Source organism: Pan paniscus, chromosome 2 (assembly GCF_029289425.2).
Source record: "Pan paniscus chromosome 2, NHGRI_mPanPan1-v2.0_pri, whole genome shotgun sequence".
Classification (NCBI taxonomy): Eukaryota; Metazoa; Chordata; class Mammalia; order Primates; family Hominidae; genus Pan; species Pan paniscus.
In genome coordinates this window covers 127,032,565-127,060,179 of record NC_085926.1, presented here as the reverse complement: position 1 = coordinate 127,060,179, position 27,615 = coordinate 127,032,565, and the positions used below count along the sequence as shown (strand labels likewise).

At 50.0% G+C, this 27,615-nt stretch overlaps 1 protein-coding gene across 4 annotated transcripts in view; it reads left to right on the top strand.

The window, feature by feature from the left end:
• Window positions 1–4,821: 4,821 nt before the first annotated feature.
• The window catches only part of RAB43 (RAB43, member RAS oncogene family), a 34,791-nt gene continuing 11,997 nt past the window's right edge, over window positions 4,822–27,615 (top strand). For 2 of the 4 annotated variants that reach the window (XM_008954771.6, XM_055110422.3), the window contains exon 1: window positions 4,822–5,853. In XM_008954771.6, coding sequence (XP_008953019.1) covers window positions 5,650–5,853 — 204 coding nt within the window. In that variant the 5' untranslated portion in view covers window positions 4,822–5,649. Of the gene's footprint in view, window positions 5,854–7,466; window positions 7,671–10,309; window positions 10,439–27,615 lie in introns of those variants that run through there. The other 2 variants (XM_055110421.1, XM_014344366.6) reach the window with 2 other exon arrangements.

Below are 27,615 nucleotides of genomic sequence, written 5' to 3'. Positions count from 1 at the left end.
CCTGCACTTGCTCTGCAGTCCTGCGCATGCACACCCCAGTCCCTGAAACACTGGCAGGATCTGGACCCGAGCTGGGGCTCCTCACCCTGCTCACTGTGCAGCACTGAAAGCAGGAACCCGCCTGGATGGACATCAGGCCTGGCCTAGCACCCAGCTGACTAGCAAGCAGAGGGATCCAGGGGGACGGGCAGCGGCACCCAGCTCCTTCTGGCATCTCACTTGCTGCCCACCTGCTCCACCAGAAAGGATGCAGAAGGCAGTGTCCGTGGAGGGCTGGCCTGGCACTCTGAGTCCTGCTTCTCTGCCGCAACTCCTGGGGCTTTTAGCAGGTCATGCAGTTCCTGAGCCTGGGTTCCCTTTCCCACAAAATGAGCCATGGAGAGGACAGAGTTGTTTACAGTTCTCTAGCTGGGCCAGGGTAGAAGTCTGTAAAAGACTGGTGTGTTTGAGGGGCTGGGAAGTCAGATGAGGGGCTGAGGGGAGATGGTGTTGGGAGAAGAGGAACCTTAAATGTGTGCGTGTTCCTGAGGGTCTGGGACTTGGCACTGAACTTGCTTGAGCAGGGGATGCCTTTGTAAGGTCCCTTCTAGCAGCAGATGGGGTGAGGGTAGGGGTTGTGCTGGGGGCACTAGAAACAGACCAGGGAGGAAGCCAATCTGATCCCCTAGGGGATGGCTGGGTCTGGTCGGGGCTAGCAGTAGAGGTGTGAGTTGGGGTGCTGAGGTGCTGACCCCTATATTTTGAGTCAGATCCTCAAGTGTGAGACCAGTGCCATCAACAGAAGCAGCGAGAGTGGAGGTGCTCATTTGCCTGTGTTTACGACATTTTGGGATTCTGGGAGGAGAGAGTGGGTGCCTGCGTTTTCTCTGGTCACCAGGTGAGTGCAGAGGGCTGTTTATGGAGGAGCCTTTCCAGCCAGCAGTCAGCACCAGCCAGAGCACTGAAGTTTATGACTGCTGTAGCCGATTGTGCTTTATTCCTACTTTTAATTTTCAGAGTCCAGAGTGCTCACCATTACAACACGGAATCTCACAATCCTACTTTTAATTTTGTAATATTTTGTAGCAAGCACCCCTCTGTATGAAAGACACAGGGTATTGTGGTTGGCATCTGGCCTTCATGGTGTTTTTTCACTTGGGGGCACATTTTCAGCACTAGCCTTGGCATCACCACATAAAGAAAATTTGGGGCCGAGCGTGGTGGCGCACACCTGTAATCCCAGCACTTTGGGAGGCCAAGGCAGGAGTATCATTTGCTTGAGCCCGGGAGTTCAAGACCAGCCTGGGCAACATAATAAGACCTCTACAAAAAATAAAAAAATTAGCTGGATGTAGTAACGCACGTCTGTGGTCCCAGGCCTGTGGTCGAGTACAAGAGGCTGAGTTGGGAGTATGGCTTGAGCCCTGGAGATTTGAGGTGGCAGTGAGCCGTGATTGTACCGCTGCACTCCAGCCTGGGCAACAGAGGAAGACGCTGTCTCCCCCACACCCCTACCCCCCCCAAAAAAGAAGAAAACTTGTCTGATAGTTTGTAGGTTTATATTTTAATAATGGCAAGTGTAGAAAGAAAAAGATGAAAGGAGAAAGAAGGAAGGAGAAAACCAGGTACGAATGTCCCTTTAGCCACTTGGAGGAGGTCTGATCCAGGGAACATTGCCATTATGGGATACCCTCTTTATCATCTGAGATGGTGCCACTGCATGGCAATGACACAAACAGTTAAAATGCATTCAGCTCACCCACCACTAGCTTTAAGAATGTTAAATTCTTGGCCGGGCGCGGTGGCTCATGCCTGTAATCCCAGCAGTTTGGGAGGCTGAGGTGGGCGGATCACAAGGTCAGGAGATTGAGACCATCCTGGCTAACACAGTGAAACCCCGTCTCTACTAAAAATATAAAAAATTAGCCAGGCATGGTGGCTGGCACCTGTAGTCCCAGCTACTCAGGAGGCTGAGGCAGGAGAATGGTGTGAACCCGGGAGGCAGAGGTTGCAGTGTGCAGAGATCACGCCACTGCACTCCAGCCTGGGTGACAGAGTGAGACTGTGTCTCAAAAATAAAATAAATATGTTTCTTGGCCGGGCATGGTGGCTCATGCCTGTAATCCCAGCACTTTGGGAGGCCGAGGTGGGCGGGTCACCTGAGGTCAGGAGTTCAAGACCAGCCTGGCCAACACAGCAAAACCCTGTCTCTACTAAAAATACGAAAATTAGTTGGGTGTGGTGGCACACGCCTGTAATCCCAGTTACTGGGGAGGCTGAGGCAGGAGAATTGCTTGAGGTTGCAGTGAGCCAAGATCAGGCCATTGCACTCCATCCTGGGCAACAAGAGTGAAACTCTGTCTCAAAAAAAAAGTTAAATTCTTGACCAATTTTTTTTTCTTTCTTTCTTTCTTTTTTTTTGAGACAGAGTCTCGCTCTGTCGCCCAGGCTGGAGTGCAGTGGCATCATCTTGGCTCACTGCAAGCTCCACCTCCTGGGTTCACGCCATTCTTCTGCCTCAGCCTCTGAGTAGCTGGGACTACAAGCGCCGGCCAACACACCCGGCTAATTTTTTGTATTTTTAGTAGAGACGGAGTTTCACCATGTTAGCCAGGGTGGTCACGATCTCCTGACCTCGTGATCCGCCCATCTTAGCCTCCCAAAGTGCTGGGATTACAGGCGTGAGCCACCGTGCCTGGCGACTAAATTCTTGACCTATTTTTAAAAATTTGCAATAAAGGCCGGGTGCGGTGGTTCATGACTGTAATCTCAGCACTTTGGGAGGCCGAGGTGGGCGGATCACGAGGTCAGGAGATCGAGACCATCCTGGCTAACACGGTGAAACCCCGTCTCTACTAAAAATACAAAAAATTAGCTGGGCATGGTGGCGGGCGCCTGTAGTCCCAGCTACTCGGGAGGCTGAGGCGGGAGAATGGCGTGAATCCGGGAGGCAGAGCTTGCAGTGAGCCGAGATCGCGCCACTGTACTCCAGCCTGGGTGACAGAGCGAGACTCCGTCTCAAAAAAAAAAAAAAAAAGTGCAATATACATTTTTTCAAATTTGGTGTATTAAATGAAATATAAATATTTTTTAATTGCTGCATTTCAAATTAGCATGATTCCATTTCAAATAAAATGCCACTGTGCTACTCAGGAATTTACCACCAAAAGAGGAAATGCAGATATTAGACAGCTTTATTGAGGTATAATTTACATACCATAAAACCCACAGGTTGTAAGTTTACATTTTAATGATTTTAATAAACTTGAGGAGTTGTGCAACCCTTACCACAGTCCAATTTTAGAATCACCCCACAAAGGCAAGGGAGTGGTGCCTGGGTTTTCTGACAAAATCTATACTCAGACCAACATGTCCCCTGCCCCAGCCCAACCAGTTCCAGGCTAGAGCAGTGGAAAGGCCAGTTAGCTATCCAACCACCGTCTACCCCTACGCTTCATCCTGGCTCCTGGATTCCACACCATTTTGTGCTGTGGTAGCTGCTCTGAGCTGGGGGCAGGCCTTGTTTTCTGGAGTTCTGGACTTTGACCTGAGCTAGTCCCAGCACGCAAAAACCTTCCATCCCATCTCCTGTCTACTTCTACCCTGGAGTGGAGGTTATTTCCTGCCTCTCTAACTCTCCGCTCCCATCAGGTGTACCAAAGTGGGGCTCTCAATTGCTTTTCAGTGGCACTTTGGGGTTTCCTGTCTGATTCTGTTGGGTATTTCCCATGGGAGTGGAGTTCAAACTTTCAGAAGAAACAACTCTTCTGCCTTCTCCACGGGGTCTGCCTTTGCAGACTGCTCATTCAGTCCCTTTCTATCTCGACCTGAAAGGTTGGGTGGGGTCCTCACAGTGGCACTGGGGGACTTGCTCTCTGCGAAGTCTCCTTCAGCTTGAAGACTTTCCCCTTTTCTCCTGGATTTTTGTCTGCTTTGTCCACAGGTGCATTACAAGGCCCCAGGACAGTGCCCGCCTGTAGTAGGCATTCATTAAATATGTTGAATACCTGGAATTGGAGTGCCACAAGGGAGCTGTCTGGAGGGGTAAGGGGTGCTGTCAATTCCTTCCCATCTTCGGAGCTGGGAAGCCCAGTCCTGTTGGATCTAGTATAAGCTTCTTACAGATGTTTGGGTCTCCTTTCTCTGAGGCGCCCTGGTTCACTGGGCCAACTCAGGAGTTGGTCTGCCCTTCCTCAGAAATCCCTTCAAGTTTTTCTGTTCCTCTTCCTAGACTGGTGCTTTTTGGCTGGGTCAGTTTCCCAAATGGGCCTGTAGCTGCTCTGAGCTGGGTCATCCAGCCGTTTAGCAGCTGCTTCAACCACTGCTAGGCTGCCTTTTGGAGACAAGAGCTCCCAGCTCCTCCTTCTGGCCTAGCTTCCCATCAAATGGGGCCCTGGGTCCTCTCCTCACAAGGATTTTGGCCTCCTCCGCAGTTTTGTAGCCAGCCTGGATTCTGGCCTTCTGCAGCCTGCTCCCTCCCTTCCCTTCCGCCCCTGGGAAGAGCGACCCCCACCACTCTCGGAGACTGCACTGCCCGCCTGTCAGAGTGGGCACTCAGGTGACACTGCTGTGGTCGTCCCCTTCCCCCGTGATCCATTCCGGAGGGGGTCATTCTTAGTCTAGGCCTGCAGGCCCGGAGCTCCAGCCATGGTCTCCGCCTGTCCCTGACCGGCGGTCTGGGAGGCAGCAGGTAGGGGATCCCGGGCAGGCGGACCAGGCCTGGGTGGGGGGCGAGCAGGAGGCGCGGGACAGCACCTGGGGGTCCCAGCTGATGAAGGGTCGGGGTGGGCAGTGGTTTGGGGGCCAGACGGATCCGCGGTGTGGGCGCGCCGGGGTGTTGATGGAGGAGGGGCCGAAGTGCTGAGGGCGGGGTCGGGCTGGGGGCGGGGCTGAGGGCGGAGTCGGGTCGGGCGGAGTCAGAGCTGAGGTGAGCCTGAGGGCGGAGTCGGGGCGGGCTGAGGTGGGCCTGTGGGCGGAGTCGGGGCGGTGTGCTGAGATGGGCCTGAGGGCGGAGTCGAGGTCGGGCTGAAGGCGGAGTCGGGGCGGGCTGAGGTGGGCCTGAAGGCAGAGTCGAGGTCGGAGCTGGGGACGGAGTCGAGTTCGGGCTGAGGGCGGAGTCGGGGCGGGCTGAGGTGGTCCTGTGGGCGGAGTCGAGGTCGGGCTGAGGGCAGAGTCGGGTCGGAGTCGGGGCGCGCTGAGGCGGGCCTGGGGGCGGAGTCGAGGTCGGAGCTGAGGGCGGAGTCGGGGGCGGGGACGTAGGCGGAACCCGGGTCGGGCTGAGGTGGGCCCGAGGGTTGGGCTGGGGGCGGAGTGGGTGCCAGCCTGAGGGCGGAGCCGGGGGCGGGCCTACAGGCCGGACTGGTGTGGCACGGAGCTGAGGACCGGCCGGAGCTTTGCGGAGGGCCCGGCTTGGCGGGTCCGGGGCGGAGCCGAACCCGCGGGGCTCCGGGTCCGGGCGGGGCCGAGCCGGGCCGGGGCGGGACCCAGCCGGGGTGGGGCGGGGCCGAGGCCGAGGCAGGCGGTCGGCAGTGCTGGGGGTTCAGGTGTTGCGGCGGCTCCACGTAGCCAGGCGGCCCGTGGGCTGGAGCGGGCGGAGCTCGGCCCGCGGCTTGCGTGAGCTCAGGCCGGTCCCAGCGTCCAGAGCGCCGGCCCTTCGGCTTCCTCTAGGCCATGGCAGGGCCGGGCCCAGGCCCGGGGGACCCGGACGAGCAGTACGATTTCCTGTTCAAGCTGGTGCTGGTGGGCGACGCAAGCGTGGGCAAGACGTGCGTGGTGCAGCGCTTCAAGACCGGTGCCTTCTCGGAGCGCCAGGGAAGCACCATCGGCGTCGACTTCACCATGAAGACGCTGGAGATCCAGGGCAAGCGGGTCAAGGTGGGAGGCCGGCCAGGGCCCCTGGAAGGCGCTCCCTCGGAGGGTGGGGCGGGGGCAGCGGAGCCCCTGGCCGCGGCGAGCGCACCCCGCGTCCGTCTGAAGTTTCCTTTGGATTCCCCTTTTTCCTTCCTCGGGTCGGAGCAGGCCTGGGCCCCGGGATCTGGGCCGGGTTCAAGTCCTCAAAGCGCCGGCCATGGGTTGCGGGGAGGGGCGAGGGAGTGTGGAGGAGGCGGCCCTGCCCTCCGGAGCTCACACCCTAGGAGGGGACTGTGCTCCAAAATAACTTTAGCCATTGGAAGGCAAGGGGTTAGACTCCCCTGTTCCAGGTACTAGCGGAGCGCCTTGGAGTACGGAGATCAGACCCCCCACCTCCATCCACCGCGATGGCAGCCCCCAGCTCAGCCCACCGGCGGGGCACTCAGCCAGAGAACTGCATCCCCACCCCAGGACTAGGAGCGATCAGGAAGTAGTTGCTTTTAGGACCGGAGGGCCAAAACTTTTTGATGAATTTCCGGCCTGGCCACGCCTCCCTGCAGTCTCTTTGTGGACCTGGTGGTGGAACTTTACTCGACTAGGGCCAGCCCCGGTTCCCTCCCCCAGCTGGAGTTTGATAGAAACTGAAAACTTCACAGATACCGGAAGGTGGGGGAGAGAACCAAGCTTTGGCAATGGCTCCGAATAAAAACAGCAGGATGTGGTTGCCACAATGTCCTGGCAGTGGTTTGATAAATATTTGTGATGAATGAAATCAGAGTTTCTTAACCTAGGTGTTAGTACTCCCTAATCAACTAGGAGACCCTGGGCTGAAGGCACTCAGTAACTTTTCTGAACCGCACTGTACAGAAATCTTTGCTTGCTTTCATGGTTTCGAGCCCCCATGATCTTCAGGACACCCTCAGGGCACAGGGCTGGGACGATCTCTGCCAGGGAGATGGGAGTCACTGGAGCCTTGCTGCTGCTGGGCTCTGCCTCTCCGGGTGGCTCTAGGCCTGCTCCTTGTTGCCTTTGGCTAGGATATGTAGCTCTTTGTCTTTGTTTCTATAAAACTGGGATAATTTCTGGGTGTTGCCTCCCTCCTGCCCCAAGGTGGAGAAAAAAGTAAGTCAACAGTCTTTATGTGTCCACAGTGCCTCTCAGTAGATGTGACAGGGAAGCAGAAACTCCTGCCTGAGGGGTTTTATTATTATTATATTTTAATCGTCTTCTGGGGTCTGTGTTTTGGTCTCCGTGGATGGAAAAGAGCAAGGTGCAGAAGGCAGCTTTGAGTCACTCGGGACCACCCTTTTGGAGCAGGTAGCCAGGGAAGGGCTGGAGTGGGTGGAGTGTCCGTTATTGAGTGTGCCCAGTGATGATGCCAGCAGCTGCAGGGAAAGGGGAGTGTGAAAATACAGGCTAAAGAGCAGTGGTGTCCTCCTCATGAGCTATCGGTCTGTGTCTGGAGTGTCTGTGGTGGCCCAGTGCTGACGGTGGTCAGGGAGGGGGCAGGGTTCCTGTTTACCTGTTGAGATAACAGACTGTGTCCCAGCAGAGCTCCTGGTTTACTGTGCACGGGTTATGCAATGCAGGGCCAGGCAGTTCATTATTTTCTTTCCTTATGGTTGCTTCCAGATTGTCCTTCCTAGGAAGCAGCCCGGGGCCCAGGGAGCAGAAGAGCTGTGTAGCTGTGGTAAACACCTCTCCAAGTTATAGCCGCTGACCTTCTTGAGAGGCTGTTGGGAATCAGCTGGGTTACAGGTGCATTCTCTGCTGACTGGAGGGAATTCTTACCCCCGCTCACACAGGATGGAGCCTGGGCACACAGCTAAGAAGTGACAGAGGTGGGAATATTTTTCCCAGTTTTTCTGACTCCAAAGCAGATTTCTCCCCCATAGTGGACAGCTTTTCAGAATCCCGTTGTCTGTGGTGGGGAAGCCTCCGGCAATTGTTTACCACCTCATTTTGCCGGCAGGAGAACCTGAAGTCTAACTCACTGCAGAGGCTCCAAATTAAAGCTGGGCAGCCGTGAACTTGAGGGAAAACTGTCCTTCGAGTCAGGCTTCCTGGGGTCCGCTGCCGCAGCAGGAGCAAGCCATTTTCCCTCCTTCATCTGTAAAGTGCCTCTGAGTAGTCTTTTGGCAATGTGATTTTAAGTCAAGTTTTTTGAGGTCTAATTTACACACGGTAAACCTTCACCACTTGAGGTGTTACAGGTCTATGAACTTCACAAACTTACACAGACAAGCAGCCACATCACTATCAAGATGGAGAATTTTTCCACCAACCCAGAAAGTTCTTTTGTTCTTCTATAGTCAGTTCCTTTCACCTCATCCTGTGGCAACCCCCGATCTGTTTTTTGTCTCTGTAGTTTCAGCAGTGTGATTTTAACTGAAAGCCTTGATGAACCAGAGCTTATTGTTGTTTTTTCTGTGGAAAGCAAGTGCACATCAGGGATTCAGTGTAAAACCTTTCCAGGGGCCGGGTGCAGTGGCTCATGCCTGTAATCCCAGCACTTTGGGAGGCCGAGGCAGGAAGATTGCTTGATGTCAAGAGTTCGAGATGAGCCTGGCCAGCATAGTGAGACGTGGTATCTATTTAAAATAAAATAAAATAAACCTTCTCAGGGCCTGTCTTGGGAAGCCCGAGATGCTTGTCCAGCAAGCATCCAGTCTTATATCCTAAAGCTTTCCCTGTGATTCTTTACAATGATGCTGGGTTTTATTAGAGCTTGAGGAAGCTTAGAGATGGATCACCTGGTGGTTTTCTAGCTCCTGTGAGCTTGGAGGTACTGAAAGGTAAGGAGAAAGGCCAAGAGGGCAGAGAGAGGGTCAGAAGGGCTTTAACTAGCTTCCCAACCAGTCAGAGCAATACCTTTATCTAGTTGTAGGTTGAAATTCTTGTTATTTGACTAAAGAATTCTCCTGCTAAAAAAAACGAAACATTTGAGAATCACAGATTTAGTCAAATTACTTTATTTCTGTAGCCACTTCCCATTACAACCAGAATAACCTCCAAACACCTTCCCCAAAGAGATGGACCTCTGGAAGGAGACAAAGTTGGAGAGGCAGACAGAGGCCCATCTCTACCCTTCACTGCCTGCTCTCCAGCTTCACTAGCCCTTCAACATGGTGGGCTTACCCCTGCCTCAGGACCTTTGCATCTCTTCCCCTGCCCATCATACTCTGCCTCTAGATCCCCACGTAACTGCTACTTCATCATTCAGGTCCCAACGCAAATGCCACATCTTCAGAGAGGCCTTGCCTGATCTCCCAGGTCCTCTATTCTGTAACTCTATTGTATCTGGTCATAACACTTACCACAGCTTCAAATTAACTGTTTTTTTCTGTCTCCCCCTATAGAAGGTAAGCTCCTTGAAGACACAGGGATCCAGTGGGCCAGTGTCAAACACATGGTGTCCAATATGTGCCTGTTAATTGGTTCCTTTATAGAGAGAAAGCTGAGGCCAAGGTCACTTACAACTCTGTGGCAAAACCAAGGGTTTGGCTGGCTCCTAAGCCCAGTCTTCATTTTTACTTGACCACCCTTCTGATTTGCTCTGAGTTCATAAAGATGACCGTGAGATTCTGAAAGTGAATGGATCTAATAAAAATGCAGTTGTGGCCATTGCATTCACTGAGAGAAGAATGTGGAATGGGGCATTTTAGAAAGATTGGGGTTGACAGTTAAAGAGTTTTAGGGTGTTTGGTTTATTATTAACCAAAACGTATAGATATACCCAAACGGCTCAGAGACACTGCTGTACGAGTCAGTAAGGCTTTGTATATGGTGATCATTTCCAGTGTTCTTGTGGATGCATTTGGCTGTAGCTATGAGAACTGGACTTATAAAGTGAATCTGAGTGCTGCTTATCTTGTATACTGTGGAGTCTCTGACAGAGAGCACTGGACTAGGAGTCTGAAGTTCTGAGTCTTGCTTCAACCCTGCCACAGACTTGGGCAATTCATTTTTTTTCTCCTTGGAGCCTCAGGCTTCCTCATCTGTGAAATGGGACTAATGGTCTTTGCTCTGCCTCTTTCTTAGGGTTGTCAGAAAACTTTGAACATGCTTAAAATAGTTTAAAGTTTCCATGACTTACTTTTGAATAGATAAACCATTCACATGGTTCAAATTTCAAAATTTTAAAAACTTCAAAGGGTATATATAGTGAAAAGTCTCCCTTCTGTGTTTGTCCCGTAAGCCACCCAGTGTCCTCTAAGAAGAAGCCATCAGTGTTACTCATTTCTTATTTAAAAACAAGGATTTATAAATATATATTTTATTATTGCTGCAGTTACTGTTTTCCTCCCTAGATGAGACAGATTAGGTCTGAATTTGCCCCTCCCCCACCCCTCCCTCCTCCCCACCTCAGTGTCCTCAGGAAATCTCAGCTGGCTCTAAATCCTTAAAACATTCTGAAGCTCCTCTACTCACTCTTATCTGGGACAACACAAAGGCCTGTTATGTAAACTCGTTTTTGCAGATGACTAGGCACACCGGCCTCAAGTCCAGCGCAGAGGTCAGCCTTGTGGAACTGTACCCCTCTATTCAGCTCTCTCTCAGGCTCACTGTCTGCTCGCCAGGGATGCTGCCAGATCTCTCCTTCATAGAGGTAAAGTCTGTGCCCTTGGGCCTGGACCTCCAGATTTCAGGACCTTTGGCCTTGACTCTCAAGCTTCCCCTTGCCCTAGGAGTCAAATTTGTTTTTGTAGCTGCTCCTGGCACTTCAAAAAGAGGGGGCAGGGCGGGATAAGAGGAAATGGTTTCTGGTTAAAGTTTGCATTCACAGTCCTTCCAATCAAGAGTCTAGTTCTGCTCATCTGTTCTTTTCCTATTTGGATAAAGTTTGTTTGACTTTTTCAGTTTTCATTAGAAATAGCTAAAGGACTGTTAGATAAGAAAGAAGTTCTAGGTCATGCTGATTTTCTGAAGAAATCTGTTCTTGATACCAGGGACAGCCATCCTAATTGCAAAATAAACCTTGCCTCTCGAGGTTTCTTAGAATCCTGAGACAGCATGTCTGGTGGAGAGATAGTGGAAAGAGGGCCAGCTTTAGAACTGCACAGCACCAGGTTAAATCTTATCCTCAATGGATATGTTCTAAGACCCCCAGTGGATGCCTGAAACTTCAGATGGTACTGAACGCTATATAGACTATGTTTTGTCTTATACATATATGCCCATGATAAAGTTTAATTTATGAATTAGGCACAGTACGAAATTAACAACAATAATTAATAACAAAATAGAACAGTTATAACAATATGCCAGTATCGCTATTCCTGCGCTTTGGGGCCATTATTAAGTAAAATAAGGATTCTTTGAACACAAGCACTGTGATACAGTACATGCTGGACAAAGGTATGATTCACATCCCAGGTGGGACGGAGCAGGATGGCGTGAGATTTCATCATGCTACTCAGAATGATGTGCAATCGACTTATGCATTATTTCTAGAATCTACCATTTAATATTTTTATTTGTTTTTTTGAGACAGAATCTCGCTCTGTCGTCCAGGAGGGAGTGGAGTGGTGTGATCTCGGCTCACTGGAACCTCCACCTCCCAGGTTCAAGCGATTCTCCTGCCTCAGCCTCCCAAGTAGCTGGGATTACAGGTGCCCACTACCACACCCAGCTAATTTTTGTATTTTTTGGTAGAGATGGGGTTTCACCATGTTGGCCAGGCTGGTCTCAAACTCCTGACCTCAAGTGATCCACCCACCTGGGTCTCCCAAAGTGCTGTGATTACAGGTGTGAGCCACCGCGCCTGGCCTACTTAATATTTTTATTTTTTATTTTATTTTTTGAGACGGGGTTTCGCTCTTGTTGCCCAGGCTGGAGTGCAATGGCATGACCTCAGCTCACTGCAACCTCCGCCTCCTGGGCTCAAGTGATTCTCCTGCCTCAGCCTCCTTAGTAGCTGGGATTACAGGCATGCACCGCTGTGCCTGGCTGATTTTGTTTTTTGTTTTTTGTTTTTTTTTTAGTAGAGACAACGTTTCACCATGTTGGCCAGGCTGGTTTCGAACTCCCGACCTCAGGTGATCTACCCACCTCGGCCTCCCAAAGTGCTGGAATTACAGGCATGAGCCACCACGCCTGGCCCTACTTAATACATTTAGAGCAAAGTTGATGGCAGGTAGCTGAAACCTTGGAAAGTGAAACCATGGATAAGTGGGGGATACTGTACCATAGGCATGTGACTTTACCTCTTCAAATCTGTCTTACCTGCAAAACCCCTACCCTTAAGGACCTGGCCCATAGTGGATCATCCACAGATGGGAACTGATGTTGGTGTGTAACCACCTGATGAGAGAGAGTAGATTGCGGGGGGTGGGGGTCAGGAAGCTTGGTTTCTCAGCCTAGTTGCCCAGCTGACCGTAAACAAGTCACTTCATTGACCTGTTGTCCTATCAGTAAAGTGAAGACAATAAAGGCAAGAGACTGGCCCCTGTGGCTATGCTCGTATTAGAAATAGAGCTATACAGTGACCCCAAACTGATCAGGGATTGCGGGAAGTAGAGGCACACAAGGCCTTTACCACCTTTTGTCTCCATGCTGTGACTCAGGATATCCACATGTCTGCTTTCCTTGCTTTCCTCTCGTTCGTTGTTTAGCCCTTGTAGGTTTCTTTACCTTGCACTGGCCTTTGTGTAGTGCTCGGGCTGTGATTGGCCTTTGCTGAGACCTCATGCTAGGCGGTTTTCCTGGGTGCTTTGGGTATGAGGAATTCTCAGAGTTCAGTAATAAGAGGAGCAACTCTCCTTCAAATGTGCATGCGTTTTATAAGTTTCCATCGCTTTTCTCATGAGTTGTTGCATTTGATCCTCATAGCCACCCTGTGGGAGACTATCCCCATCTTACAGAAGAGGAAATGAAGGCCCATTTGTGGCAAAGTCCGAACCAGAGCCAAGCTTTTCAGCTCCTAGTCTGGTACTTTTCTCCTCATTGCTGTTTTGTGCCCTCTCCTACTACCGCAAACACACACAAACCCACAAATGAAAAAAGTTGGGACTGATTTAAAATCTAGGCCATCTTGTATTGCTTGCATTTTACACATTGATTAGCAGTGTCATGTCAACATTTTAATGCCCAGGACTTATTAAATAAATGTTTATTAATTCAGATGAACTGGGGGTAGTGTTTGGAATGGCCAGTGTGAATGACAGAAAAATCCCACTTTCTAGACTGGCCTGTGAAATGCTGTTTTATTGTTGATGTGGCAGCAGAAGCTAACCAAATGCTGTTACATACCGGATCTTTCTTTTTTTTTCTTTCGAGACGGAGTCTCGCTCTGTCACCAGGTGGAGTGCAGTGGCGTGAGGCGTGATCCCGGCTCACTGCAACCTCCACCTCCCTGGTTCAAGCAGTTCTCCTGCCTCAGCCTCCCAAGTAGCTGGGACTACAGGCACACACCACCACGCCTAGCTAATTTTTGTATTTTTAGTAGAGACGGGGTGTCACCATGTTAGCCAGGATGGTCTCGATCCCTTGACCTCGTGATCTGCCTGCCTCAGCCTCCCAAAGTGCTGGGATTACAGGCGTGAGCCACTGCGCCTGGCCACATATCAGATTTTTCTAACCTGCTTTGGGTTCATGAATAAGGACCGTTTGCCATTAATAGCTCCTATCCAGATACCATTAAAATCAGCTCTCCTCTACTTGCACCAGTTTGCCTCGCAAATCTCCCTTTTCTGGATTGGAAGAAGGCAAACTTAATCCCAGAAGCGGTGTGTGAGCATTACTTGTTAGAGGTTTTCACCTGTGCTCGTGAATGACCACTCTGAAATCCCAAAAACAGAGTGTGGCTAGAGAGTAATGTGACTGGTGTTCAAAAATAACCTAGGGCCGAGTGTAGTGGCTCATGCCTGTAATCCCAGCACTTTGGGAGGCCGAGGCGGGCCGATCATGTGGTCAAGAGTTCAAGACCAGCCTGGCCAACATGGTGAAACCCCATCTCTACTAAGAATACAAAAATTAGATGGGCATGGTGGCGCATGCCTGTAATCCTAGCTACTCGGGAGGCTGAGGCAGGAGAACCACTTGAACCTGGGAGGCGGAGGTTGCAGTGAGCCAAGATCGTGCCACTGCACTCCAGCCTGGGCGACAGAGCAAGACTCCATCTCGAAAAAAAAAATAATAATAATAATAATAATAAAAATAACCTAAAACTCAAACGTGTATATGAGTGCTATCCCTTTCAGAGTCATCTCTTTGAGTAATTGTATATGCATTTCCCGAAGGTTTCATCCGCTGTGATGCTGTGTTCAGAAACTTCTCTAGAAACTGCACCTGCTTTGGTGGGTATTCCAGGGGTGGGTTTGATAAATAAAAACAGTCAAAAGAAGCCTGGACAACATAGGAAGACCTCATCTCTACAAAAAAATTAATAATTAGCCAGGTGTGGTGATGCATGTCTGTAGTCCCAGCTACTGAGGAGGCTGAGGCGGGAGGATTGCTTAAGTCCCAGAGATCAAGTCTGCAGGTAACTATGACCATACCACTGCACTCCAGCCTGGGTGACAGAGTGAGACCCTGTCTCAAAAAAAAAAAAGCAACAAAAACCAGCCTGCCTACCATAATGTTAGCAGTTCTTCTGTCCAAAATGAGGTCTGGCTATAAAATAATTCTGGTTCATGTTAGGCAATTCCTGTATGTGCTGGGCACTGGCAGCTGTTGGAGTAAGTGTACTGCCTTCTGAGGTGACGTCTCTTAAAGGGGGCAAGGTGCATTTTGATTTGAGAGACCTAAAAGCCTGGCCTTCAGCTAACAGCATGAGGGCTGGGAGTCATTTCCCCTTCTTGCATCAGTTTCCTCACTGTTGCGTGATGAAGTGAGACTGGGTGATCTCAGAAGCCTCTCTAGGCTCTGTTATTCTTTGAAAAAAGGCCCTTGTCATTTCAAGCCAGATAACCTCCATGCCCACCATTTTTATGGCCATGGAGTATAAAAATTGGATATTTTTAAAATTAAAAAATTCTGTTTACCATTTCCAATTAAAAACTTTGATTTTGGGGGTTTTTATTCTTGACTTTTTTTTTTTTTTTTTAAACAGGGTCTCAAGGTCTCACTCTGGTTGCCCAGAATGGAGTGCAGTGGCATGATCTCAGCTCACTGCAACCTCTGCCTCTTGGGCTCAGGTGATTCTCCCACCTCAGCCTCCTGAGTAGCTGGAACTACAGGGCATGCGCCACCACGCCCGGCTAATTTTTTTTGTATTTTTAGTAGAGATAGATGGGGTTTCACATTGTTGCCCAGGCTGATCTTGAACTCCTGGACTCAAGAAATCCACCTGCCTCAGCCTCCCAGGAGTGCTAGGATTACAGGTGTGAGCTGCCGTGCCTGGCTTTACTCTTGGCTTTTAACTGTGTGTAGGTCCATAAATAGTGGGTGATTTCGTGACCAAAAAAATGGATCTTAGTGTCAGAGTAAACTTCAGTTTGCTAGTTAGGAATTGTTAATATCTGTCATGTTTATATTTTTTTTTCAATATTCCCAATAAGAATAGGACTCTCATGTTTATATAGAACAGAATCAATTTTATGAAATACATGAAAATTCTATGAAATATGTAGAAAAATCTCTTAGAAAAAAATCAGTTTTATTATTGAAATCTCAAGGCCAATACTTCAGTGTAAACTCTGACCCTACAGTTTTCTTTGGGTGTCTTCCCCAGAATAAGCCCTCAACATGTGTTGGCTGCATGAGTGGGAGAGTGAGGAGCAGGATCAACATCTGATGGGAGGGTGTTGCTGGATCCCACGGCTGGCAGCACAGGTCTTTTTTTTTTTTTTTGAGACAGAGTCTCTATCACCCAGGCGGAGTACAGTGGTGCCATCTCAGCTCATTGCAACTTCGGCCTCCCAGGTTCTAGTGATTCTTCTGCCTCAGCCTCCTGAGTAGCTGGGACCACAGGTGCACACCACTACGCCCGGCTAATTTTTATATTTTTAGTAGAGATGAGGTTTCACCATGTTGGCCAGGCTGGTCTCAAACTCCTGACCTTAAGCGATCTGCCCACCTCGGCCTCACAAAGTGTTGGGATTACAGGCATGAGCCACTGCGCCCAGCCATGGACTCTTGAAGCTCTACTAGAAGCTCTACTAGAAGAGTTCAGGAAAGGGCTGGAGGGCACCCCCCACATTTTAACAGAACACACGGAGGGAGAAATGCATGTGAAGTGAAAAAAGGAGACCACCTAGGAATTCGAGGAGTCCCCTACCCTTGGGAAGGCGCATGGTGATGGGCGGAAGGTGAGGTGTGTCCAGATAGGCTTGGGGCCAGTTTGCTGTGCATTTGTGGTACAAGTGCATACATCAACAGATTGATATTTTGCTTTCCCTGAATTATCTTACCTTACTATCCTGTCTAAAGTAGCACTCTCCCAAGTTCCTTAAAAAAAAAAAAAAAACTTTATGGAGATATAATCCACATATGATAAAAATTCCCCCACTTAAAGTGCGTGATTCAGTGTTTTTTTGTTTTGTTTTGTTTTTTGTTTTTTTAATATACTCAAAGAGTTGTGCAGTCATCACCACAGTTGATTTTAGGATATTTTCATCACCGCAAAAGAAACCTCATCACCATAAGCAGCCACTCTCACTTCTCAATCCCCACCAACCCCTGGCATTTTTAGTAGAGACGGGGTTTCACCATGTTAGTCAGGATCGTCTTGATCTTCTGACCTCGTGATCTGCCCGCCTCAGCCTCCCAAAGTGCTGGGATTACAGGCGTGAGCCACCACGCCCAGCCACAGAATGTTTTCAACATTATGCCCTTACTTGCCTTGTTTTGTTTTTTTGTCCTAGTACTTTGCTTTGCCCCAAGTCATACTTCACTTGTTTGTTACTGTTTGCTTCCTTCCACCCTCAGGCACTCAGCGCTGCTGGGCATGGACTTTGTCTTAGGTATCAAAGCACTTGGCACAGTGTACTTTATCTTTTGGTTATTGAATGAATGAAGGCAGGCAAGAAGGAAGCACACTCTTTCCCCATTTATCCAGCTACCTCTTGGCTTGCTTTTGTTGAATTGATCAGTTCTCTTCCACGTTGCCTTCTAGTAAGTTGGAAATATAGTGCTGTTTCTATTGATTTTATTAAGTTTTAAATTCATGTTTAAATTTATCTACCAGGATCTGTTTTTTTCACCTAAAGAAGACAAGAACCACCATAATCCCAACACTTTGGGAGGCAGAAGCGGGCGGATTGCTACAGCCCAGGAATTTAAGATTAGCCTGGGCAACATGGGGAGACCCTGTCTCTGCAAAAAATAAAAAAATTAGCCAGGTATGGTGTTGTGTGTCTGTAGTCCCAGCTACTCAGGAGACTGAGGTGGGAGGATCACTTGAGCCCAGGAGGTCGAGGCTGCAGTGAGCCAGGATCGCACCACTGCACTCCAGCCTAAGTGACAGAGTGAGAGCCTGTCTCACACACACAAAAAAGAAAAGACAAAACCAAGCACACTTTTACTTTCTCCTCATTGCCCATTCCAAAATTTTTTTTACATTATGTACCAAGTTACTTAGACTTAATTCTAACTTTTAATATTATTATTATTATTATTATTTTAGATGGAGTCTCTCACTGTCGCCTGGGCTGGAGTGCAGTGGTGCGATCTTGGCTCACTGCAACCTCCACCTCCCAGGTTCAAGCACTTTTCCTTGCCTCAGCCTCCCAAGGAGCTGGGATTACAGGCGCCCGCCACCATGCCTGGCTAATTTTTTTTTGTATTTTTAGTAGAGACGGGGTTTCACTGCGTTGGCCAGGCTGGTCTTGAACTCCTGACTTCAGGTGGTCCACCTGCCTCAGCCTCCCAAAGTGTTGGGATTACAGGCATGAGCCACTGCATCCAGCAACACCTCCTTTTTTTTTAAATGACATTGATTTTTTTTTTTTTTTGAGACGGAGTCTCGCTATGTCGCCCAGGCTGGAGTGTAGTGGCGCAACCTCGGCTCACTGCAAGCTCCGCCTCCCGGGTTCACGCCATTCTCCTGCCTCAGCCTCCCGAGTAGCTGGAAGTACAGGCACCCGCCACCACGCCCGGCTAATTTTTTGTATTTTTAGTAGAGATGGGGTTTCACCATGTTAGCCAGGATGGTCTCGATCTCCTGACCTCGTGATCCGCCCGCCTTGGCCTCCCAAAGTGTTGGGATTACAGGTGTGAGCCACCGCACCCAGCCAAATGACATTGATTTTTTAAATTAATTTACAGATCAGTACAAGCCATGATTTTTTTTTTTTTGTAGGAGTCACCTTGTAGTTTTTTCTCATGGTTTCCTTATGTTGTCTTTTCACTTGTTTCTTTATTCCTTGTATTTCCTGTAAGCTAGAAATGTGGGGACTCGATGAGCCTAAAGTTAAACCATTCTGGCAAGGATGCGTCCTAGGGGATGCTGTGGGCTTCATCCTGCAGCACAGGAGGCAGCCCCCGGTGCCACGTTCCACACTAGTAATGGGGCCTGTTTGATCACCTGGTTAGGGTGGTGTTTACCAGCTTTCTCCATTTCTGTTGATTTCTGAAGATTTCTCTTTGTTCTTTGGACTTGTTTCTTGATCGCTTAAGAGCCACGGCCTTCCATTTGGAGCACCAGACCAGTTGAAATAGGGCTAAAAGGGAAGAACCCTTGGAACCTGGAAGGTGGTACTCTCTCGAGCTTAGTTATGGTTGTTGGCTGAGAATTACCCATCTGACACCCTGTATGTAAATTACATAGCATGGCAACTTGTGCATGGTTTATTTGTTCATTCATTCCTTAGGTACCTGCTCTCTCCCAGGCACTGTTCTAGGTACCAGAGAGAGAAAGGTAAGTAAGAGGCAGTCTCTGTTTGGGGACTCACCTCTGGTGGAGAAAATATATGTAGACAGGTAATTAGCATGCAGTGCTATTAATGCTGTGGCTGTGGTAACTGAGGCTTCTGAACCAAGAGTTGGACTGCATGGCCTGACAAGTACTCATCTTTCACCTCCACACATTGTGGCGACAGCCAGCCAAACATGGACAGTCAGGGCTGTTCCTGGAAGGCAGGGCCATGTGGCTGCCGTGGCTGTCCTAGGGAGGCGTGCTGAGTTCTGTGGAGCTTGGTGGGGGGCTTTAATCCACACTCCTCAGGGCCACAGAGGCATGAAGGGGAGGGAGGCCCTGGAAGATTCATGAGAGATTCCTAGGGAAGTGAGATGGGCAGGGCTTTGAACGCCATGGCTGCCTCTGTGCAGAGCTGTGGCCCTGGGAGGGAGGAGTGTGATGTTTGTCTAAGCTGCATGCAGCTGGAGAATGGGGGCAGATGAGAGCATGGCAAATACGAGGGCCAGCCTGGTGGCACTGGCAGGCTGTGGGCCTGGGGGCCATAGGCAGCGAAACAGCCAGCTGTGCCTGGGAGCCCGGGGAGGAGGGTTTGCTCTAGAGAGTTGATGAGGTGACTGAGTGGCTTGGAGGGTGAGGGTGAGGGACTCATGAGGCCAGTCTGGGCCATCGTTGATGACCAAAGTAGCAGGGAACTGGAGGGATGGTTTGAGGGTTGGGGTTGTTCAGTGTGGGCCATAGGACATCTGAATCCCTTGTGCCTGGGCCCTTGCAGCGGAGGAATTTGGGGAAAAGAGGTGTGGGGTTTACGGGAGGCTGTGAGGGCTCCAAGAGGCTGTCTACCAGGGACACTGGCACTTGCAGCCCTGACTCTGAGGATGCTGTCAATGTTTGCTGAAAACCCTTCCTGATGGGCCCCCCAGCTGAGCGGTGCCCACCGCGAGCTCCTGCACGCTGCCTTGGTTTCCTCATTACCCCAAATGTTTCCCTGGTGCCAAAAGGAGCCTGCAAGCAAGCAAGGTGTTTGGGTGGCAGCAGGCTGGTCGTGGATGCCCTTAGCTTCCTGCGAGGAAGAGGAATACCCGGAAGAGGTGGCACTTGGCAAGCAGATGAGGCAGGACTTGTTGGCCAGAGGCCAGGGTCGTTTCCCACAGTGCACCTTTTTCTCATCCAAGCTGTTCAGGAACGGGTTTGATTCCTGCAGGAGGTGCCAGTGGCAGTGAGATTTCTTGGAAGCAGTTTCTATGTGCTTGCGGAGGAGCCGCGTCCATGGTAAAGGACACCAGGCTTCGGAGTCAGACAGACCTCTGCTGATGCTTCATTCCTGTGACCCCTCAGACATAAGGAGTAATGAGACCCACCTTCTAGGGTTGTCACGGGATGAAGTGGCCTGACACACAGGGAGCACTGACAGACAGTGCCAGGTGCCCACAGAACTCTGCCTTCCTGGCTTTCAGGGCCTCTGGCCTCTTGCTTTCACCAGGCCTACAAAACGTCGTGGGTTACTGTGCTTCCTGGGTGACTGGGGAGGAAACTTGAACTGCGAGAAGCTGACAGGGCCATCCCTCATCACGTGCTGGTGGAGTACAGGAACAGGAACACACATCCTGGATTTTTCTTCACTCTGCATCACCACCAAGCCTCCCAAGGAGAGCTGCATTGTAACAAGGGACAAAGAAAGCCATTTCTCATGCTGGGCCTTCAGGCACTCATTTTTAAGAGGCGGGAGGAATTTTGGGCATGAGAGTCTGTCCTGGTCCTCTACTCCCCTGTTGCAGAGGAGAATTTGTGCCCCCGACACCAGACTGCATGCATTGCAGTCTGCTCTGCCTGCCGCCAGCCTGTGTTGCTGGTCCAGCCTGGTCTTACCTTTCTTGTCCTTGCTTTGGTCTCTCTCCACCTGTCTGGCCAGATGGTGGCAGGCTGTGTCCTTAGCTGGTTAATATGCTAGAGGTTTTGCTGTCTTACCATGGTGCTTCACAGTGCTTCACTCCCTGGCCTGTGGCCTGCTTGCGAGCCCAGGGCCAAACCTTTCCCTGGAGGACCACAGCATGGTGGGAGGAGGGACAGCGGCAGTCAGGAGCTCGCATGGCCCACAAACTCCACCTCCTGGTTTGACTTACCACATCCCAAGACACAATGAAAAATAGCTCAGGAACTTGTATTTGGGTCAGTCTGACCAGTTTTCAGAGTTTGTCCTGAGAACTAACTTTCCAAGGTCCCTCTCTAATATGAAGAAACAAGGAACTTTCCACTGCCTGCTTCGTTACTCAGGAGAAAGTCTTGTCAAGTAAAACCTTCCTCTGTTTCCATTGGGAGGGACAGATGCTGGACACAGGTCCCAGAGCCGAACTTCAGTGGTGCTTTTAACCTAGTAAGCAGGATTGATTTCCCACTGGGGCACATCTGAACTCACTCAGTGGGAACGTGAACTAGGAATCCCTGGAAAGCAGCTTTCAGCCCTGCTGCACGGGCCTGACTACTGGGACCTGCCCACAGTGGACTGCTGATGTGTTGAGGCCCTTCTCTGTGCAGGCACTGTGCAAGTATTGATGGTGCCAAGAGGAATAAGACAGGGTCTTTCTCCTCAGGGAACCCATTCCTGATGGCAAGAGAGGGACATAGGAACCAGGAGCCAAGTGGTAGCCCGAGGTCAATTTCCACTACAAAGCCCGCTTTTTGTTTGTTTTTTAATGTTAACTTTTTTTTTTTTTTTTTGAGATGGAGTTTCACTCTTGTTGCCCAGGCTAGAGTGCAATGGCATGGTCTCGGCTCACTGCAACCTCCACCTCCCAGGTTCAAGTGATTCTCCTGCCTCAGCCTCCTGAGTAGATGGGATTATAGGCATCCACCACCATGCACGGCTAATTTTTGTATTTTTAGTAGAAACAGCATTTCACTATGTTGGCCAGGCTGGTCTCGAACTCTTGACCTTAGGTGATTTGCCTGCCTTGGCCTCCCAAAGTGCTGGGATTACAGGCATGAGCCACTGCGCCTGGCCCTGTTTTTTTGTTTTGTTTTGTTTTGTTTTGTTGTTGTTGTTTGTTTTTTGAGATGAAGTTTCACTCTGCTGCCCAGGCTGGAGTGCAGTGGCACGATCTCGGCTCACTGCAACCTCCATCTCCCAGGTTCAAGCAGTTCTCGTGCTTCAGCCTCCTGAGTAACCAGGCTGACAGACGTACCACCATGCCCAGCTAATTTTTATATTTTTAGTAGAGACAAGGTTTCGTCACGTTGGCCAGGCTGGTCTTGAACTGCTGGCCTGAGGTAATCTGCCCACCTCAGCCTCCCACCCTGGCCTAAAGCCTGTTTTGTTTGGCCGGCAGAAGGGTGGTTGGCTGGTTTGTTACTATTGAACTTGTTTTAGATAGCATATCCTTTTCTGATTGCCAGCGGGTCCCACAAGTCCTGTCTCCTTACTGCCTTTTATGTCCCTTGTCTGGCCCCAAAGCCCAATAGTGCGGGACATTTTGACTTAGATGGATAACCCATTCTGTGATATGTGTTGTTGTAGGGGCAAGAGTAAAGAGCTATGGGAACATGAAGGAAAGAAGAGTTAATTCTGCTCAGGGTTGGACCACAGGCCCATGGTGTCAGGGAAAATGAGAGACTTTTGAACTGGGGTCCTGAAGGGTAGGTAGGAGTGCACCAAAAGGTTAAGATGAATGCAGTTTATCCCAGAAAAGATAACGGCGAGAACAGCACTGCCTTGTCATGAGTGTGGAGACTCAGAGCGTAGTATAAGCTGGGAGTTATGTTTAGAGATTAGAAGAGGAAAGAAGCCTTATCCCTCACCCAACATGTGCCTCCCGACTGAGGCAGCGATGGGCAGGACTGAGCCCTTCTGTCACCAAGGTGAAAGAAGGGCCTGAAGCCCAGGACTGAAACCCTTGCAGCCTTGAAATCCCCACCCCATATGAAACTTACCTGCCAACCCTTGCTGAGTGGGAGAGGAGGGGGAGTGCTGCTTTTCTGAGCATACACACTCTGGGAGCCCTTTTCCTCCCTAATTAGGCCTTACCCATACCCTCTGGGTCCAGTAGATGCTTCTGGACTTCACCTTTCCCCGAAAGTCAATTATAAGACAAGCCTGCTGGGAAAAGTTCAAATAGCTGGTGATATGCTAGGTGAGAGGGCTTGGAGCTCATTCACAGTTTACAGTCCCTGTTGGCTGGTCAGGTTAGTGGCTGGTCAGGTGAGTGTGCAGGAGGAGAGCTTGGGGGTGGGGGATAGAGAAAGTGCGGTTTCCGCTCTCAACTTGGCAGATGTTTTCAGCAGTTTAAGGTTGTTTATGTCCCCTGGGCAGTGAAAAACACTCTTAGCCATAACAATGTGCAGCTCACTCAGCTGACAGTGTAAAAGGTTCACGGGGCAAAATGGTCCTCAGTACTCTCCTCCAGATTATGTTTCTGTCGGGCACCTTCTACATGCCAGGCACTGTGCTAGGTGCTGTGCAGATTGCAGAAAACTATCCTGATGCAGCCCGTGCCCTTGTGGAACTCATGAGGCAGAGAAAGGAAACCTTTAAAAAGTGTGTGTGCATGTGTGTGTGTGCATGTCAGGCAGTGACGTGCACTAAAGAAAAATAAATTGGGGTTGGGACAGGATGGGACTGCTCTTTTAAGAAAGGCCTCTTGGCCAGGTGCGGTGGCTCGTGCCTGTAATCCCAGCACTTTGGGAGGCCAAAGCGGGCAGATCACCTGAGGTCAGGAGTTCGAGACCAGCCTGACAAACATGGTGAAACCCTGTCTCTACTAAAAATAAAAGAATTAGCCGGGCGTGGTGGCACACACCTGTAATCCCAGCTACTTGGGAGGCTGAGGCAGGAGAATTGCTTTAAGCTGGGAGGCAGAGGTTGCAGCGAGCAGAGATCGTGCCACTGCACTCCAGCCTGAGTGACAGAGTGAGACTTCATCTAAAAAAAAAAAAGCATAGATGGGAATGAATGAGGAGGCCAGTCACATATGGGCGTCTGGGAGAGCTTTTCAGGCAGGGAACACCAAGGACAAGGGCCTCGGTGCAGAGGCCTTGGAGTACTCCAGGAATGGCCAGCAGGCAGCTAGAGGCAGATCCTGGGGTTGCCACCTAAGGGTTGACGGCAGAGGAGTTACAAGATCCTAGCACTGTTTCAGAAGCTGCATTGTTCTGTGTGCAGAAAATGGACTGGGTGAATTGGAGGTGTGGAGTCAGGCCTGAGGCCGTTTGTGTAGACCCTGGTAAGAGGCTGGAGTGGCGGTAGGGAGGTGGGGATAAGTGGGTAGGAGGAGGGCACAGCTAGGGCAGATGCAGTGGGGACTTGGAGCCCACGTGTCCCTGCTGGTCCCCGCCTCTCCCAAGGCAGAGAGACAGCCAGCCTGGAGTCCAGGACTCTGCGTTGGGATGCCTTGGCGGAGTCCCAGCGCCCCTCAGAGCCTCCCTCTTTTCTCTATAATGTTGGCTCCTGGTCTCTGCCTGCAGGCAGTGGCAAGGACGAGTGAGATGGCCGGGACCCCCAGGAGTCCACAGGGTGGGTCTACTTGCCTTCTGAGACACTGAGCCTAGGCCTGGCCTCTCCAATAGATGGTAAGATGGTTTCTGGTTGCTGTGTCTTGTCACCTGCCTGTTTCAAAAGTAACGTAGTTAAAGTGACAGATCAGAGGCATTCAGCTCTCATCCAGCCTCCCTTGGGTGCTGCCTAATGCCAGCTGGCTTGGTTGGGGTGGGGAGGGGTCTGGTCTGGGGAAGGGGCTCTCCTGGCTTGGCTTCCCCCTCCTCTTTTGGAATATAGTAGGCATGGGTGGAGTGATCAAGCTGCCTGTTACACTAATTCCTCTCTGTGATCCCACGACAAGACTGCTCCACCCAGTGACCTGAGTGATTTTTTTTTTTTTTTTTTTTTTTTTTTTGAGATGGAGTCTCGCTCTGTCACCCAGGCCTGGAGTGCAGTGGCACTATCTCGGCTCACTGCAAGCTCTGCCTCCTGGGTTCACACCATTCTCCTGCCTCAGCCTCCTGAGTAGCTGGGACTACAGGCGACCGCCACCACGCCCAGCTAATTTTTTGTATTTTTAGTAGAGACGGGGTTTCACCATGTTAGCCAGGACGGTCTCGATCTCCTGACCTCATGATCTGCCCGCCTCGGCCTTCCAAAGTGCTGGGATTACAGGTGTGAGCCACCGTGCCTGGCTGTGATATTTTAAAAACAAACCAGAGCACATCTTGTCTTAGCCCGGGCTTCCCGTGGAAAACAGAGACAGAGAGAAGGGCTCACATGCTTAGCTTTTGTTTTGGAGACTGACCTGGAGAAGGAGGCAAGGCTTAGATAGAGCTGCATCTTTCATTTAGCTGCCATGGGCAGTGGTCTTGACCCTGAGGACTTTACAAGGTGCATGAGGAATGTGTCTCACAGTGGTCCCTCTGAGAGGTGGGAGAGAAGAGCTTTATCCCTGTTCCCCGTTGGTCACAGGTGATCCCTAGGGTGCGGAGGCCTCTCTCTTCTGGGTCATGGAGGCATGAGCACACAGTGCTTTCCGGCAGGCCTCTCTGGCCAGACTCAGAGATGCTCCCAGGCAGGGAGTGAGGGGCACGGTGTGGGTAGGCCTTTGTGTGTGTGCAAAGCTGGTTGCTGCAGCAGTGGCTGGAGTGCAGGGTGCACTGATAAGATATGTGAGTGGGAGAAAAGAGGAGACTGGCTCATATTTCCCTGCCTGAGACAATCTCCATTGGCTTTACGTTGCAAGAAAAATGAAATCCACACTCTTGACTTTGGCCTGCAAGATCCTATATGCTCTGGCTCTGGCCCATGTCTCTGAACATGTCTCCTCCCAGTTTCCTTCTTCACGGCCATCTGGCCACACTGCCCTTTCCATGTCTCTAACACGGTAAGCATTCTCCTGCCTCTGAGCCTTTGTCCTGTTCCCCTGCCTGAACACCGTCCATGTGGTTGGCTCTTCATCACTCAGGCCTCAGCTCAGACACTTGCTCAGATCATCAAATAGGCTGGCATCCACCCCCTGTGCTGTCTTGCCTGGCTTTCACATTCTGTAGCGTGCTCATGATCACCTTCTAAAAGGATCTGTGGCACATTCTGTCTCCTCTTACTAGGATGGAGCTGGTTTTGCTCCGTTCCCTGCTATATCCCCAGTTACCAGAGCAGAGGCTGGGACAAGGCAGGAGCTCAGCGCATGTTGAATGAAAAATGAACGACTCATGTACACAGCCCAGTATGTTTTTCTTTTGGTACTTTATGTATTCTCCTTTGCATTTAAGTTCCTTTGTGTATATTTAAAACGTTTGCCACAAAATTATAATAGCTCAGTAAATATTGTTAAACGGATGCATTTATCAGCACCTTCTCCATGCTAGCACTTGGGCACATGGGTTTGGTCATTTGACTCTGACAGCACCTTTTTGTATGGATGAAAAACAGAATGGCCGGGCGCAGTGGCTCACACCTGCAATCCCAGCACTTTGGGAGGCCACGGCGGGCGGATCACCTGAGGTCAGAAGTTCGAGACCAGCCAGGCCAACATGGCGAAACCCTGTTTCTACTAAAAATACAAAATTAGCTGGGTGTGGTGGCACATGCCTGTAATCCCAGCTACTCGGGAGGCTGAGGCAGGAGAATCGCTTCAACCTGGGAGACAGAGGTTGCGGTGAGCAGAGATCACGCTACTGCACTCCAGCCTGGGCGACAGAGCGAGACTCATCTCAAAAAAAAAAGAAAAACAGAATGAAGTTTTAGCCTAGAGACACAAAGCTGGTGACAGAGCATCAGGTCATGAGCTCAGGCTTGTTGGCCCCAGAGTACCGCCGCTGCCCTGTATCCTTCCCTTCCTCTAATTTGGGGGAATAGGATGGGAATACTACCAGCCATGGGAAGGGTCTACTTTCCCAAAATATCTTCTCCATTACTGCCCACAGTTCACCAGCTGGTTGGCCTACATACCTTAATCAGTAGTTATTTTGTTGGTTTTTCATTTAGTTTTTATTTTAAGCAAACTTAACTTGTGTATGGTTTGAGGAGTCATTTGGTTCTACAAGGATTGGTAGCAGAAGGTCTTAGGATATTGCCAACCCCCTGCCCTAGAGCAGCCACTTCCACCTCTTCTTTTGAAATAGGGTCTCAGTCTGTTGCTCAGGCTTGAGTGCAGTGGTACCATCTGGCATTTCTTGCAGGACAGCTTTTTTCCAAGGAGCTTCTCTCTACTTCCATTTATCTGCAAACGTCTTGATTTCACCCTGTCTTATGAGGGAAAATTTTGTTTGACAAGTACTTCAGCATTGAGAGTTTTTTCTTTCCGCACTTGTTTTTTTCTTTTTAGCACTTCTCAGCATTGTCTTCTGGCCTCCATTATTCTGAGAAGTGGTTGTCATTTGTATTGTTGTTCCCATGTATGGAATATGTCTTTTATCAGACTGCTTTTCATATTTCCCCTTTATTCTTGTTTTCTGTCATTTTGACTGTGATCTGCTTTTGTGTATTTTGTATTTTTTTCTGCTTGGGGTTTGCTGAGCTTCTTGGATCTTTAAGCCAGGTATGTTTCATCAGATTTGGAGATTTTTCAGTCATTAGTTCTTTGAGTATTTTTCCCCCATTATCACTATCTTTTCCTGGAACTGCAATTATGTGAGTATGAGACAGTTTGGTATTATCTCACATATCCTCCCGATTTTATTCATTTTCTTCAATCTTTTTTCCCCTTCCTCATATTAACTCTTTATTGATTTTTCTTCAGGTTCACTGATTTTTTTTTCTGCCATCTATAATCTGCTATTAAGTTCATCCAGTGAATTTTCCACTTACTATAATTTTTAGTTCTAGAATTTCCACTAATTTAAAAATTAAGTTTAGGCTGGGCGCAGTGGCTCACGCCTGTAATCCCAGCACTTTGGGAGGCTGAGGCGAGTGGATCACCTGAGGTCGGGAGTTCGAAACCAGCCTGACCAACATGGAGAAACCCTATCTCTACCAAAAATACAAAATTAGCCGGGTGTGATGGCACATGCCC